The sequence below is a fragment of the Bombus fervidus genome, chromosome 2 (assembly GCF_041682495.2).
Source record: "Bombus fervidus isolate BK054 chromosome 2, iyBomFerv1, whole genome shotgun sequence".
In the NCBI taxonomy this organism is placed as follows: domain Eukaryota; kingdom Metazoa; phylum Arthropoda; class Insecta; order Hymenoptera; family Apidae; genus Bombus; species Bombus fervidus.
In genome coordinates, this window is record NC_091518.1 from 3,827,242 (window position 1) to 3,844,220 (window position 16,979).

The 16,979-nt window shown below is 29.1% G+C and overlaps 1 protein-coding gene across 2 annotated transcripts in view; it reads left to right on the top strand.

Moving 5' to 3' along the window:
• The window catches only part of LOC139997860 (ATP-binding cassette sub-family G member 1), a 42,941-nt gene that overhangs the window by 23,568 nt on the left and 2,394 nt on the right, over positions 1 to 16,979 (top strand). The window contains exons 2-9 of one of the 2 annotated variants that reach the window (XM_072021881.1): positions 1,070 to 1,483; positions 7,877 to 7,994; positions 10,817 to 11,012; positions 11,431 to 11,578; positions 13,206 to 13,445; positions 13,857 to 13,976; positions 14,466 to 14,726; positions 16,699 to 16,955. In XM_072021881.1, coding sequence (XP_071877982.1) covers positions 1,267 to 1,483; positions 7,877 to 7,994; positions 10,817 to 11,012; positions 11,431 to 11,578; positions 13,206 to 13,445; positions 13,857 to 13,976; positions 14,466 to 14,726; positions 16,699 to 16,955 — 1,557 coding nt within the window. In that variant the 5' untranslated portion in view covers positions 1,070 to 1,266. The remainder of the gene's footprint in view (positions 1 to 1,069; positions 1,484 to 7,876; positions 7,995 to 10,816; positions 11,013 to 11,430; positions 11,579 to 13,205; positions 13,446 to 13,856; positions 13,977 to 14,465; positions 14,727 to 16,698; positions 16,956 to 16,979) is intronic. The other variant, XM_072021882.1, reaches the window with a different exon arrangement.

Below are 16,979 nucleotides of genomic sequence, written 5' to 3' on the forward strand. Positions count from 1 at the left end.
TAGACAAAACAAATGTTTACTTAGGTACTATGTAAAGAACGAAAGTGTCACAAAACTCTATTTATCGTATAAACCCTCTGGCATACTACCGGGACTGCGACATATTCGACTAGAATGACACTTTTTAGTTGTTTTTACGTTCACTGAATCCAAAAATGGGGGTCTCTTTTCACATAAATAAGGCACAAAAAATTCTGATCAACCTGTTGATATATAACGTCCTTATGGATTTTATCGACCTTTTTTTTTACAATTTCATATTTTTAACCTGTTTTATAGCGTACTCTGTAATGGATTAAATTTGGATTATTCTTTATTTTCTGGAATTTTTATGGCATTGGCTGTGCCGTAACTTTGCCGCTTACCGCTTACCGCTTACCGCTTACCGCTTACCGTTTACCGCTCGATATGAAGATGATATTATGCGGATTTTTATAATAATACTTAAGACCTCGGTCAACCAAATGTTTATAAGAGCGAATTTTCAAAATTGTTCATTGCCATGAAAAATGTCCTCATTTTCGGTTGTAACATCCTAAAGTACCTCTCAGAGCACATATTCAGCATCAAAAATTTTGTAATCCGGATACTATACTTCATAAAAAATATGGATAATTTACAATGGATAATTACATGGATGGATAAACATCTGCAGTTTAATTATTATTGTTTGTATAGTATAGTGACTATAAAAAATATTTGCACACTGTTGAATTTACTATATCATTTACATACTGATTAATAAGGTCCAAGTATATTAAATTATAATTGTCATATCATTTCATAATATGTACTTTCGTATAACTACAACAATTTGATACTAAAATGAATTGTTTAAAAAATGTTGGAAAATAAGAATATAAATATCTTTTCCAACCCTTGTATATTTAATTGTACTCCGTTGGAAGTCGGTAGTTCTAGTGATCAAAGAAAAAGATAAGGAATATGAATTTATTTGCATGTTCAAGACTGGTTTTTCCTATATCTGTTCACGTTATCATTTAAAAGAACGTCGTAAGTATGATGCGAATGTATTAATCATACCTATGTATGTTTTGCCTTATTGCAGAAGACCACGTGGTTTAATAATGTGCGAACAGTAATCAGTTGGAAATCAAAACCATCGGGACTCAACCAATCGAAAGGGAGGGAAGAAGGACAGAATCGTTGGTGCTGTGCTAGACATGCGATTACAGACGTGAATCGTGGTCAGAACGAACGCAGCGACACTCGTGGAAAGAAACCCCAAACGTAGTTTATCGAACGATGACCACTTCTGCCCATTGTTCTCCATCTCGATCGTCGTTAAGCTGCTGTCAGGTCGAACACAGCCGCGATGATGTACACGGAGTGACGGTTGCCGCGAAAGACAGTTATTTCGTAGAAGATAAATACTCTTTCCCCAGGAAGCCCGAGGTGGACCTCGCTTTTTACGACGTCCGATATAGAGTAAAAGAATGGACCATTCGACAGTTAAGACCCAGTAAGTTCACGTTATTTTTCTATTTTATTATGAAAAACTTAGTAGATTAGATAAAATGTCTAATACGAATAGACGTGTTTTGAACATTTTAAAATTGATGTGAATTCATACATATATAGAAAAATAAATTAGATTTTGAAAGTATGTATGAAGGTATCATTCAGTATTTTAGAGTTGTTTGACGCTATTTGTTTCGTTTTATTATAAGAAATCTAATGCATAAGTTATGTACAGCCATGTATTCCGAGAAGCGAAATACTATTATTATTAAATACAAAAAATCATAAGATAAAGAGATTAATTGCAATAGATAATTTGATAGATTCAATGAGTTAACGTAATTTTTTCTATTTTATTATGAACAATCTAATAGATTAGGTCAGTGGTTCTCAACCTGTACTCCTGAGGATACACTGAAACACTTTTGTGGATACGCTACAGTCGTTAATTATTTACTAAAATTATTATAATTTTACAAGATTTTCTAAATGTCTATGTTTTTTCTCGACATATGTAATTTATACAAAATTTAATGCGTCCACAAATATATATTTTATATATATATTTTATAATATATTTTATTTTATCCCGGTTGAAAATCGCTACTCTAAAGCATCATTTTTCCCGCTACAAATTCTCCCCGAAAGAATACAAACCCACGGACGAAAGTAGATTAGTTCAGGTACATCAAACGCGCATAGATCCCAGCATCATGATAATGCATACTGCATGACTACCGGAACTCCTTGACCAGATGTCGAGCACTTTGACGTCAACAAACCAAGTTTTGTTACATTTCATTAGAATTATATCATACAAAGAGCTTCGTAATTTGAATATCGAAAGGAAATAAAATTCAGAATACAAAATATCAAATATCAATCCTAATACAATGATTTGTGTTATCCTTCATATAAAGTGAGAATAACAAACTTCTATTTTCTTCTACTATGATGATAACTTTATTGCAACGATGTCTTAATGTTTACAATCATTCTTTATGAATATGGTAATATTAATAGATCTCTTTTTTCCCATTTATGCTTTTCTTTACTTCAGAGCGACAATAGCAACATTGATGAACATCATATTACAGTATAGTATTATATTTATAAGATGTTAAACATTAAGAAATGATGTACATAAGCTTCCTCCGTTGTTCTTATATCTAGATTCACATCTTTTGAATATCGCCCAACTTTTTTAATACCTTGTATGGTAATTATAATAACGATATTTTAATCTCTTCATGAATAAATCCGCTTTTCGATAGAATTATTATACATATATTAAAGGCGATCATATTTGTCTTTGAAAATGTAACGTACAAAAACTTTTATTTTACCGGTTATTTTTGGAATAGTTCACGTCATAAGTTAGTGCTCGATAATAGCTTACCCGATTGGATCGCGTTTCTCCGCTTTTTAGCGTAATAAATGTCGTCGTGACTCTGAGAGAAAGCGAAGTCGAAGTGGTCCTGAGAGTAGCAAAGAAAGTTTTGAGCGGAGAAAGTTAATGTTGGGCATTTTGGAAACATTTCGCCATTATTAGATGTTGGCAGAAAGCGTTATAATCGATTGAAAATGAAATTCAAGTATCAAGAGGCCGCCACCATAGACGTCAGCACATGTGTAGGGAATTATGATTGATTACAATAATTTTTAATTAATTACAATAAACGTGTAGTTGACGGTCTATGCTTATAAATAAACATTTTTTGTTGCGTAAGAATCTATGTCGAACGGGTCAAGAGTATGTATTTAGACAAGAATAGTAAATGTGAGAGTGAATATATGACATCACCTAATTATAATTTGTTTTATTAAAAGTCGACCCAGGTTTTTAACCGTAAACATTTATCTATGTTCCAAATTTTAACTAATTTGAATCTTAATCGATTTTGACTATTTTATTATTCTATTTGATTGTTCATCTTTAACATTATTCCAATCTTTTTTTTAACGTTATATTTATATTTTTGTATGTTATATTTTTCTAGTTTTATCATTTATTACGCGTGTTATACAAATCATTTACTAGAATTGTTATTCGTAAAAATTCAAAGAAATAAGGAAGACACGTAGCATGCATAGTTAAATATAACCATAAATTCGTTTTTATTGCACACTACTCGATGGCATGTAGGCATGTATATATGTACATACATAATATATATAGTTTGCGACGCTTGGGATGATTTCTTGGATCGTCCATTGCCTGACAAAGGAAAAGATGCGTCATCACTGCTAGAGCAGAACAATTGACGACTTGAAGTTGCAAATTTTTATCAAGTGATTTCTATGCGCGACTAATACTTGACCTTAACATTCAATCATTGAACCAGTTCTATATAGATTTGCGTATTGAATTATTCCTATGTTTTATTAAATATTATCTAAATGTCGAAGATCGTTATTGTAAAATTCGATATAATGGACCAACAAAAATAAAATAATAGTATTCTGCAAATTCGGCAAACTAAAGAGGGAAATGAAGCTAAAATATAATGAGAACGAATTAGAAGTGTTAAAATACTACATGCATCTAGATGTTACTTTCACGTCCTTAGGGACATTCAATAAGGCCAGTTCCTAGCAAAAGTTAAACTGCTCTGTGGGAGTACTTTGGAAACCACTCATGAAGATAAAAATTTACAACTGGTTAGCAAAAATGAAAATATTCAAACTAGACGACGCAGAGAAAAGTGAAAACGTAAGAAATTGGTATACACAAATGAAAAATATATTTAATAAAATGGGCTATAGTAAATTATACAACCCATCAGAAAAGGGAACTTACCAAACATCCTAAAGAAGATCAAGGAGAAGTATATCCTAGAGAACAAACATAGTATCTTAAATTTCAGTTATAATCCGAAGTACAAAAGTATCAAGGATTTGCAGGCATATAAATGTGAAGACTACATATATTCAATTTCAACTGCTACTAAACACGATAAGAAACATAGCGCAGCTCATATTAGCTGGAAATGAAGAAGCTAAGAAGCTCATTTAAATAACAAAAACGACATATTCCGTAAGATTAGGGACATGGTGCAATGTATCATATGCAGTAATTATGAACTTGAAACCAAAGAACATATACTGTACAAATGTCCAAGGAATCAGCGTGCAAATTGCATGTTACAACGGAATAATCTGAAACACTGTGAATAACAAAAAAAAAAAAGCGGAAACAGTATATTATTTTAAACAACGTTGAAAATAGAAGTCTTTTATTTAAACTATTAATTTTAAGAATGCTTAAAATATAAGAGTAACAAATAAGAAAAATCTCTGTATCTACCGAGATAGAATCGTAATAAACGACTATTATTATTAAATTCGAATGATAATAAATGTTTTAAATATTACAATTCTTTATTATACGCTTGCCCGTACTAAGAATAACGAATTCGACTTCCGTTTGAAAATTGATAAATGCGAAACGACATAATATAGATGACAACAGCGCATGCATTTTATATGACGATGTTCAATATGTTCCGAGAAAAACCTGTTCAATAGAGTATTGTTTTTTCTTTTTTTTTTTTGTCTTTGCATATCTCATCAATATGAATGCCTGCGATGAACACTGTGCATTTATACGTGTTTTTACTAATTTTATGATTTATGTGTGCATATAAATGACAAAATATATAATGAAAAATTATTATATTAAATAATATAATATGCAATATACATATATAATATGTAGTAAAAATATATTTAGTATAGTAAACTATATTAGTTATTAATTATATAGCAATAATTAGTAGTACATATAGCATAACTATATAGACTTTATATTAATGTGAACTTTTTATTTATAAACAATTTATAATCTAAATCTTCAAATATTCGTTCGTTTTAATCAATTAAAATTTCGTTAATAAATGAAACTGCAAGAACGTTTATTTTGAAATTAATGTAAGCCGTTTTCCTGTAATCTGTACTCTGACCAAACAGTCGAGGTACCTAATCAAAAGTAAATGATAGCGAATATAATTCTAATCTCTGTATCCAACATGATATTGCATGTACGAATGTGAACAACTTGTTTAAATACGATTAGGTATACTCGTAAATAATTATTATATTTATTAATTTATTATTAATTTTATTAAATTAAATTGTTATAATTAAATGTATGTATACGCTTTAAGCATTATTAAATTAATAATAGCTTTATATTTATATTGGTTCGTATCGAAGTGCAAATTTAAAATTCACGGAAGTATTAGATATTCTTGTTATCCTGCTTTCTTATCTCAATGGATAACTTCGCGTTAACGTTAGAATCTGATAGTGATACAGGTATATTTACTGCAGTTGTTTACTGCAGAGAAAATACGTTTATCTGTTGATTCCATCAAAAAATGATTGAAATAAGATTTATTGTATTCGAGATACCTGATCAGGTGAATATAGTTCTATTTTTTGTTATACTATATATATTTTGATATTTTAAGGTGGCTCTGAGATTTTTAAATGGCACCGTATATTTTTTCATAACATTGCATACACATTTATAATTTGTCAAATTTAACGCATGATAGATAAAAACAACATAAATGTAAGAATATCGCTTCGCGTCTTTTCGTGTTTTACTTTTTTGTCGAGAATATCTATTTAGATTGATTAATGTTATAAAAAATATATGGTGCCATTTAAAAAACTTAAGGTCAGCTTAATATCTCAAAAATATAAGGTATGTATTAAAAAGTCGAACTATATTCACCTGATCATCCCCCTTGAATGCAATAAATTTTATTTCAAATACCTTTTAATGTAGTTAATAAGTAATGAGTTATCTCAGGTGGTAATTCTTACTGTTTCATCCTGTATATACGACTATAATATACTATAATAATATATATCATAGAAATACATACTATGTACTAGATATATGCTAGATATATACTATATATACTAGAAATACACATATATATATAATACAATAATTTTATACTTATATTTTAATATCATGTCGTTATTACAGAAGCTTACAATTATTTATATTACTAAAGAAGCAAATATGTACATATTTGTCCTGGACAAAAATGCACTCTGTTATAGAAATGTACGACTTAGTGCAAAGTCATCGATTGTTTGTGTCGTTAATTCCATTTACATTATTATCTTCGTTTGTTGTTCGTTTTGACGTGACATTTACATTTGTTTATACGAATAAATATTCCACATAGATAAATACAAGAACAAAATTTTTCTCATCTATTAATGCAACGCAAATTAAATGACATAGAAAATTCAATCTTAAATGTTATGCATTAATAGAATTTACTATAAGATTATTTTATAGATTTAATAGATTAATACAATCCACAAAAGACAAATTAATATTGCATTTCAACCAATTTTGACAAAAAATTGGTACGATGAATCAAACAGGATTAAAATATGACAAATTTGAATATACTGATTAACGAAGAATCGTTTTCTGCATCACTGATCCATGTCGTTGACTACTATGGTTTTTCAGAATGTGCGAACCAATTTTTTTGTGAAATTGGAGTCTCTTAAAAGAGCAAATATTTTTCAAGGAGAAATTCTGTTAAAAATATTGGCACAAAAAGACCGTGTTAAATAATTTAAGTACAATTGCTTCTGTTAATTAGGGCGAGGATTAATGAAAGGAAGTGCTTCGAATAGATATTATAGATAAATAATCTGAAGATAAATCGTAATAACAATTCATCGGTGTTCCCGTGTTTCAGTTCGTTAATTTAACATTTGATGGAAGCCACTGCAGCTCATCCTATTTTGTCGTTCGTTGACTCTTCTTCAGTAAAAATTTAAGAAATTTCTTTAGTAGAGCTAATTTGAACCTTTCTAAAATAAAACAATTTAAGATTTATTATTTGTTACTAAGAATTGAAAATTTCACAATTGTTATAATACAACTATTTAAATTCAAGGATAGTCTAGAAATATCTGTTTTTCATGTATGTTTAAAAAATTAATCATATTTTAAGAAACAAAGATTAGGGAATATAAAGAATAGAAATAGTTTTTCCATTTTCTTATTGAAAAAATCCTATTAATCATCGTTATGATTATTAATTTGTGATCTATCTTTAAAGCAGAATGCAATAAAATTCTACTTTGAAAATAGAGATTATAGAATGTAGGCAATATAATGCAGAGAATAAAGAAAAATGTTCTTTTGCCTTAGTATAGAATGCGAAGAAATCCTACCTTACAAATAGAGATTAGGAAATATAGAAAACATAATTATAGGGAATAAAACTAGTTTTTCCTTTCTCTTATAGCAGGAAGCAAAGAAATTCTACTTTAACGAATACAGACTACATGTACAATGTATACAGTATAGAATAGAGAGTGAAAACAATTTTTCCTTTTCTAATTACAGAATCCAAAGAAATTCTTCATGGTATCAGTGGGGAATTCAAAGCTGGCGAACTAGTCGCCATAATGGGGCCTTCTGGGGCCGGGAAGTCGACTTTGTTGAACGTCTTAGCCGGTTATACGTGAGTATTTATTAGCCTAAGCCAAGGACACTAAGAACATGATTTAGCGGCTTCTAGTTATCGGTACACTTGAACGTGAACGTACTGCGTATATACTGTTCTTTACTACTTTAATATTCGTATCACGAGTTTCAATATTCATGCACACTGCTTTTTATGCTTTAATGATTATTGAATTTTTGCATGCAAAAAAGATTTTTAATGTTTTAAAGAGATATTTAATTTTATTATTATTATTATTTATTTATTTATCTAATTTAATTTCAGTTTCATCAGTCTAGAGATAAATTTCGCTTACAATTCTTTTCATACATTCTGTCCAAACTTGAAATATTTTTTGAAGTTAAAAAATTGCGTCGAAACTGACTGAAAGAACATAGCACGATCAAAAAGATCGTTATCTTTTATACTATAAGGAATCTATTAATGAAACATATTGTTTATTATATTATTATTTATCTATTGATAAAATATATTATATTAAATTATCATAATATGATAATGAAGTACAATTACAATTTAACTCACATATTGCATTCGCTTTTTAGATGATTCATTCATTCGAACACGAATCCACTATATATCATATCATAGAACACGTAGTTACTCATGGAGATATTTAAACATCTGTTATAGAAACTTATGTATTATGTGTTGCATTGAATTCTCTTTTTTCTAAGTTATGATTCAGATATTTAAACTAATGCATCTAAACGACATAAGTATATAAAAGAGGGTAAAGAAGGCACCTTTGTTTTCGCTGATTTTGAAATGTCTTGTAAAGCTCAATATTTTAAATAACTTTCCTATATATATTTAACCTATACATATAATCGGCGGTCGGCATTAGTTTTTCAGTTATACGCAAAAATATCCCTCTAGTAGATTTCAGTTTTCAAGCTGAATTGGGTTAGTATGGTTACTGGCTGCAACAGCAGCACTGTTTTGTTACGTCCACCCTCTCGTCTTGTAGGACAGACCATATTAACTTTAACCCGGTCTCCACGCCATGAGGTAACCGACCAGCATTGTTATATATTCATTGTATGTTATATATTCATATTATATATTTATGTTTATATAAACAAGTCTCGACACTAATATGTCGAAAGCATAGAAGAAATTGTTCGAAAATTAAGTCGTGAAAAATCAACATGGAAGAGTAGACAGGTCTCGTTACGCATGCGCAACATACTATAAATGCTTAAATAGAGAGACACTCTACTCATCTTTGTCTGTCTCACAGAGCGTGAACTTTGTTATCTTCCTTGTTGGTTTTTTCATGACCCAATTTTCAGATGATTTTCCATAGCGAGTATCGAGATCTGTTTATGTAATTAAGTGCTGCGAGATATTTTTGTGTGCAATTCAAAAATCAAGGTTGGCTGCTGGTTATATGTATAGAAAAAAGTTGTTCAAAATGTTGAACTTTACAATATATTTAAAAATCGAAATCGAAGATGACCTTTTTAGTGAATATTTACCCCCAAAAGTACAAAATATACATTAACTAATTGTAAGTAAACTATATGTTTTTAGAAATCCTTCTGTCAGCATATTTCTCTGTAGAAGTACTTACATATTTAAAGATGTCAATAATAATGGGTATTACATTATGATTTCCACGAGTAATTGCTAATACGTTTCTTTAGAATCTGATTCTACTAGAATGAATACTAAGAAGTTGCAATTATATGTTAAATTGTACTGTGTACAACGTCGTGAAATACACGTGACGATCATCAAAATCGACGATGACTATTTTAATTAATTTCTGGAACAGAAAGAAGTATCGTCTTGGAAATTTACTTTCCAGAATGCCGTTCGTATTAATGATTACTATATAATGCATTAAGGATAATTAATGAGTCATGAATAATTACAAATAGATCGAGCTAATATAGAATCAAATAGAAAAGGAAATTGGATAACTGATTTGGATAAGGAATTAGTTATGAAAGTAAAGTAATTAATAGATAAAAAATCAATGAATTAACTAACCATAAAATTAAGTAACATAATTTATGGACTAATCATTGTTTTTATTACTAATTAAGATTAATCTAAAGAGAATAATCTAAATTAAAATTAGTCTAAAACAAATCTTAAAATTAAAACTTATTAATTATTTATTAAGAAAATATTTATTTTAAGAATAATTAATAGTAATAGAAGTAGATTTGCGTTTTCTTTATTCAGTCTATCAATTACTATAAATGTGTAAATTTACCATTCCTTTTTCTTTAGATATTTTAAATAAACATTTATCCTGAGGAAAGTATCGATCGTTTATGCATCTCATAAACAAATGGAAAATTAAATAAAAGGTAGTTTTTAACAGGAGAATGGGATTTTCCAGTATATATTTTGAAATATTAACATTTTTTCATTTATAAAAAAGAAACATGGTCTAAAGAACAGTAAATATTATCTGAATGCAGTTAGATTGCGCAGCACGTGATCCGGAGTGAGATTAAACGTTGGTCGATTCAATAATTTATTATACGATGAAAATCCTGGCAGTGAGCTAAAAACGATCATTGAATATTTTACACATGAATGCAATATTATGAGCTTTTTTTATCAAAATTAATATTTGAATTTATAATTAAATGAATATCAATTTTATTCAGTTTATAAATTTTTATTTATTATATATTTCAAGAATATTGATCATATTAAAATATCCAATACTATTCTAGGATATTCTTTTAAAAATGAAATAATCATATTAAGTATCTAATTAAATAATTATATTATCATAAAAATTAAATAATATTAACAATACGATTGAATTAATTAGGAACAAAACGGTGTTTCAGAGTGAAAGGCGTTCGAGGAAAGATTCTAGTGAATGGAAAAGTTAGGGTACCGTACAGTGAGAGATGGAAGAGAACATCATGCTACATACAACAGGAATCCTTAATGAGAACAAGAATCACCGTAGGAGAAGCCATGACAGTAGCTGCACACTTAAAACTTGGCTACAGTATAAATTCAGCCTATAAACACACTCAAGTTTGTAACCTGCTATACAATTCTAAACTACATATTCAAAATCAATTTCAAATGTTCTCCATTATTTAACAACAAAATAATTTACTTGAAAATTGTGTAATAGAAAAATGTAAAAATCCTACAAAATTATGAACGATTAAAAACACATCATAAAGTCTTACAATTGCTACAAGTATTTCTAGAAATTTTTGAAATTACATTTTTGAATAAAAATTTCTAATTTAACAATGTTAAAGTCTACAAAATACTGATACTGTTTCATATTATTAAAGCTTTAAAAATCTCAAAAAATTTTCAAGTAGTTGAAAAAATTAATGATATAAAAATATCTTAATTTAATATTAAATTCAATTTACGCAATGTGGATTAATATGACAATAATACATGTAATAAAGGGTAATGTATTTTTTGTTATCAGGTTTTGGAACTCTTAGAAATGTTAGGATTGAGCCATTGCTATGACACCCTTTGTGGAAAGTTGTCCGGCGGACAGAAAAAGCGACTTGACGTCGCTCTGGAGCTTTTAAGTAATCCTTCAGTATTATTCCTCGACGAGCCAACAACCGGTAATTACGAAATACTCCTGCACGAACACTAAGCACTAGACGTTGCGTTTAAGATGTTTTTCGAATTTTGCCTTTTACGTAATGCTATCAAGATTATGGTTATAGACATCAAAGAAGGATGGTGCTATTGAGAAATAAATTAGAACTAGATACATATAAATTTATTTTACAATTTCTTAATTCTACATCATCGTGTATTACAAGAATTTTGAAAAACTTTTAATATTATTTGAATAAAAATTTCTAATTTAAAATTACAAAAGTTTACAAAATATGATATTAAGAACAATTGTTTAATCGAAGTTTCTTTATGGTACCAAACATCTTTGTCTATCAATAGCTTTTTAATGGATCTTAGCTATAGATTCGAATTTGTGTTGTTTTAATGGTTTTAATATCAGTCGCAAATAGCAAATTTACGATAGAAAAAAACCGGTAACGACGAATGTATTTGTTTGAGACAACACTGATAGTCAATTGCTACTAGTTGAATCCATTATAGGTCGTATCATAGAATGCTTGGAACGTTTCATCCTACAAGGTCTCTACTGGTGCAATACAGACGCTTTGCAATAACAAATACAATTTACTATACACGATTCTCATCCATCATTCTATTCTAATTCTACATAAATATTGATATATTAGTTGTTAATTTTAAGATAATTCTAATAAAGAAATATAGATTAAAAAGTTGAGTAACTTTAATTATAGAAAGTATAAGTAAACTAATAATTTGTATATGTATATTATGCAATAGTATGATAGATTCTTTATGTCGTGGATACAAAATATAAAAATCTCTTATCAGAGTAGGCGGTGAAGCATTTTGTAATGACTAATTTCAGTTTAGTTGCATCATTGCCGCTGATGCATGTTACAAAGCACAACAGCATTTCCGGGTATCACCAGTTCATGTATCTTAGAAACATGTAAAAATTATTTTTATAATTTAGCGATATATTGACAACATATTAGTGATATACTGACTTTTATTGAACATAATTATTTAGACGTTATGATAATAATCCATAATATACATAATTAGATTTCGGATTTATGCAACTATGCATATAAATATATAAAAATACACAGAATGTGTATACGAAAATATATAAAATATACAAAATAAAATATTCGTTATAGTTTATAATGGGTGAAACAAATCTCTATGTAAGTTCTATTTTTTTTTTTTAGTTATGACTATAAAAATATAAAGCTGCATAAATATCCGCAGTCTATACATAACGAAGCCTCAAATTATCTTCAAGTTCTAGAGTTTTAATACTAAATTATGAAAGAAGACAGATACCTAACATGTTTCAGGAATACTTATTCTCAATATTTATATCTTCAGCATTTCAATTAGTTTTACAATTTTTATTAGTAGACAATGCACATGTTTATGTTATATATAATATAAATGTTATATATTATTTATTAATTTATGGGTGTATCCAAAGTACTGTATCATCTAAGTTGTAGTCACAAAGATATAAAATTGCACAAACGTTTGCAGTCTACTTATAACATAAAAATTATTTAAAGATTTTATACAAATAATCCTTAAATTTTTAAAAATCTTGAAATTCTAAAAAAAATTCAAAAGTTTTTTTTGCAATTTTAGGTTTGGATTCATCTTCGTGCAGCCAGTGCGTCGCACTGCTGAAGCGTCTTGCTAAAATAGAAAGGCGTACGATAATATGCACGATACACCAACCAAGTGCGTTGCTCTTAGAGATGTTTGATGCCATTTACGCGGTTGCCGGTGGATATTGCATATATAGGGGGTCGGTTAAATCTTTGTTGCCTCATATGTCCTCGATTGGTATTGATTGCCCGCCTTACCACAACCCAGCTGACTTTCGTACGTACAGCGGCATTCCTTTCGGGTCATTTTCATGCTTACAGTCGAACTAGACTGTATAAAATGTGCACTCTGTTCAAGGTCATTAAAGAAAAGTCCATCACTACACTATGAAACTACATATTTCAAAAGATGACATTATGGATCTCTTTTTTTATTAATTATTGATGTTATTATCGTGTTTATTTCTCTTTTTACAATTTTGATATTTTATTATTTACTTTATTTTTCACCTTTTTAAATAAATATTTATCTGTTATTTCTGTAATATTTCTAACATTTTACATAATGAATTCTGATAATATATGTACTGACCTTGAATCCTCTTGACCTTGAATAGACGTTAGTCATTCACAATTTTACAATGATAATAAAATTATAATACAACTGTACACACGTTTATTGTTACAGTTTTAGAAGTAGCGATCGGAGATTACGGTGTTACTGTGGACAAATTAGCAGCTGCTGTGGAAACAATGTCTAAAGATGACAATAAGGCCGTTACTTACGCGATGAAATCACAGTTAGAAGGTAGTTGTATAAGGAGATTCCATACTCACCTATATCTTTTTATATTCTCATATTTTCCACTTATTATAACTGTACATATCTATGAAGTTTATTATGCTATAACTGTACATATGTATGAAAGTTAACTCACTCAGAGCAAACACATTGGGTTAATACAATATTTTGTTTAAGTACTTTTCAGTCAATTTACATTACATATCTAATTCTTTTTCTCTTACATTGTGGCTATGAAAGGGAATTCTAAAAATTTGTGTAGTAGTTTTTCGTCGATATATATTTCTTCCAAGAAACCTAGATTCTATAATAGTATGAAATTATTTAAATATTTATAACATTGGAATCACAAGAAATTGAATTATAATATTTATAATATTACGATAAACTACGTATTGCTTGGTCTTTAATTAATGTCCATTCGTGACCCCATAATTCGTTCAATTTTACAGCCCCTCCGATTTATTACGTTATTACGTCGTTTTGTTAACATAGAAAGCGAAACTGAACCACCAACACCTGCAGGATTCATCGCACAATGTTACCTACTTTATAAGAGACAATTACTTTGCCTCAAAAGAGACTACACATTATTGGTAGTACGATTGTTGTGTCACCTGTTAATTGGGGTAATCTTTGGCTATCTGTACATGGGAAGCGGTTACAGAGCGAACGGTGTCCTTGCTAATTACGTTTACCTGTACGGATCGTTGCTACTACTCGTTTACACGGGTAAAATGGCCGTCACACTTGCCTGTAAGTATTCACTGCATTGAATTACTATTTTCAACTTTTATTACTATTAAAATCTTAAATTTGACAGAGAATCTTCAAGTGTTTCATTCTTTTTACTGAAATAAAGCCTAGGTTTCAGGTCCTAAAATCAAATTTCTTCAGTTGTGCTCATAAACATATGAATTTGCATATGAACATTTTACTTATAAAATTTATATTAAGTAAGTATATGATACACTAAGATCTCTACATACATATGCATAATACAATAGTGGGATTAAGAACTAGGAAACTTTCTCCCCTAAACTACCTACCAATCTCTTTCTCAAGAGCCGTTTCTCTATGTTTTTTTTTTTTTTAAATCAATGATCAATAGCTATACTAATTTGTATATATTAAATACTTTATTTCTTTCCTTTTTCTCAAAATACCTGTTATTTCATTTCCATATATATAATAGGTTTTTTTAAAATTTGCCCGTTGCATATTTAACGATTAGGTGATATATTTTATGAACGCTGACATCGTGAAAAATTTAACACTAATGTTTTTTCTCTTGGAAGATTAGTATAATATGTATAACCAAACTTTATAATATTGTAACTTCACCTTTCTCATTAACTGAAATATTTAGAGGAACCAAATTCTGAAGTTACTTAATTTTTTCCTAATATTAACTATGATTTTTTGGAGAATTTAAAAATTATATTTAACTTGGCTATTTATTAAGAATTATCTGTTAACATTTCAGTTATGAAGGAGAGGGTATAATTTAATTATTATTAAATATATTATTAGATTACTAGATACTATAATAATGTTAACTCTTTGCACTGGTATGTCGAATGTGACTCGACATCAGTTTTTATCTCAGAAACTCCTTTGTCGAGTCCCACTCGACATTCTTTCAGTCCCACCTTTTTTTTTGAAAGAAAAGTAGGATTGCATCCTGGAAATTGTTTCAAGATATATCATACACTTAAAAATTACAAAATACAACAATAGTGTAAATAATACTGCTATTTAAGTGAATTTGTTTCTTCCTTTATTTATTTAAATTGTCTTATTTTTTAGTTAAAGTAAATTTCAAATAAAACACTTAAAAGCGTTGGGAGCTGCTGGTAACAAAATTAAAATAAAATTCGGAGCGCAAAGAGTTAAATAATTATTAAAAGGAAGTTACATAGTAACGAAGAAGAAGGATAGCGCAGTCTAGTTTTCATGGTTTGATCCTTTCTTTACATTGCTATAATTTCGCGCCTCAATGGTGGGAAATGTAGGTCAAGGAAGCATGGTGTACGATCATATCTTAGACTAAGTCGCAAGTCGTAATGCACAGAAGAGTTAACAGTATCTCTAGTGGCCATTCACTCCCATCGGCTATATGTATCTTTTTTGCTTGTTGAAGTTACCGGTCATGTCGACATTCCTGTTTTACCAACATATACTTTATCTTCTTACTTATTTGAATTGTAGCCATAAATGGTTACCATTGTCCTAGCCTAATCAATTTATATGCTTCCTTCTTCTTCGTTTATTTTTCCTTTGTCCTTTTTTTTTAGAAAGCGTTTCAAGATAGATTCGATCTAAACTACAATATCTGGAAGTGAAAATAATCTCTATAACGATAAAAAAATATCCAAAAACGATGCAATAAAAGCATCAAAATAAATTGCCCTCTGATTTGAATTTTGAAGTTCAAAGACTATTTTGTTTCAATCTTGATTAGAGACTAATTCAATTTAGAATAATTATAACAAGTATCATACATAAAATATAACATCATAACATATACATAATGTACAAAATTACTCAAACTAGAATACTCGTTATAATATCTAGGATGTGAAACAAATTTCTGCATAGATCCAATCTTTTTAGTTGCGTTTGTAAAAAATATAATCAAAGTAATTATAATTTCAATTTGTATTTAAGACTTGTATATATGTACTTAAAATATGATATGAATTTATAGTGTTTGAATTACTTTTAGTTCCACAAGAAATGCGGATACTCAGCAGGGAACACTTTAATCGGTGGTATGGGCTAGCACCGTACTATATCAGTCTACTGCTCGTCGAAATACCGTTCCAAGCAGCTTGTGCAGCGACCTATTTAACTGTGAGTTACTGGTTAACAGGACAACCCGTAGAAACTCCTCGCATAATTTCTTTCATGGTTGTCAGCATAGCCGCTAGTTTAACAGCTCAAGCATGGGGTTTTTTTATTGGCGCGACCACGCCAGTGAAGGTGTGTATTATTATAATGGTAATA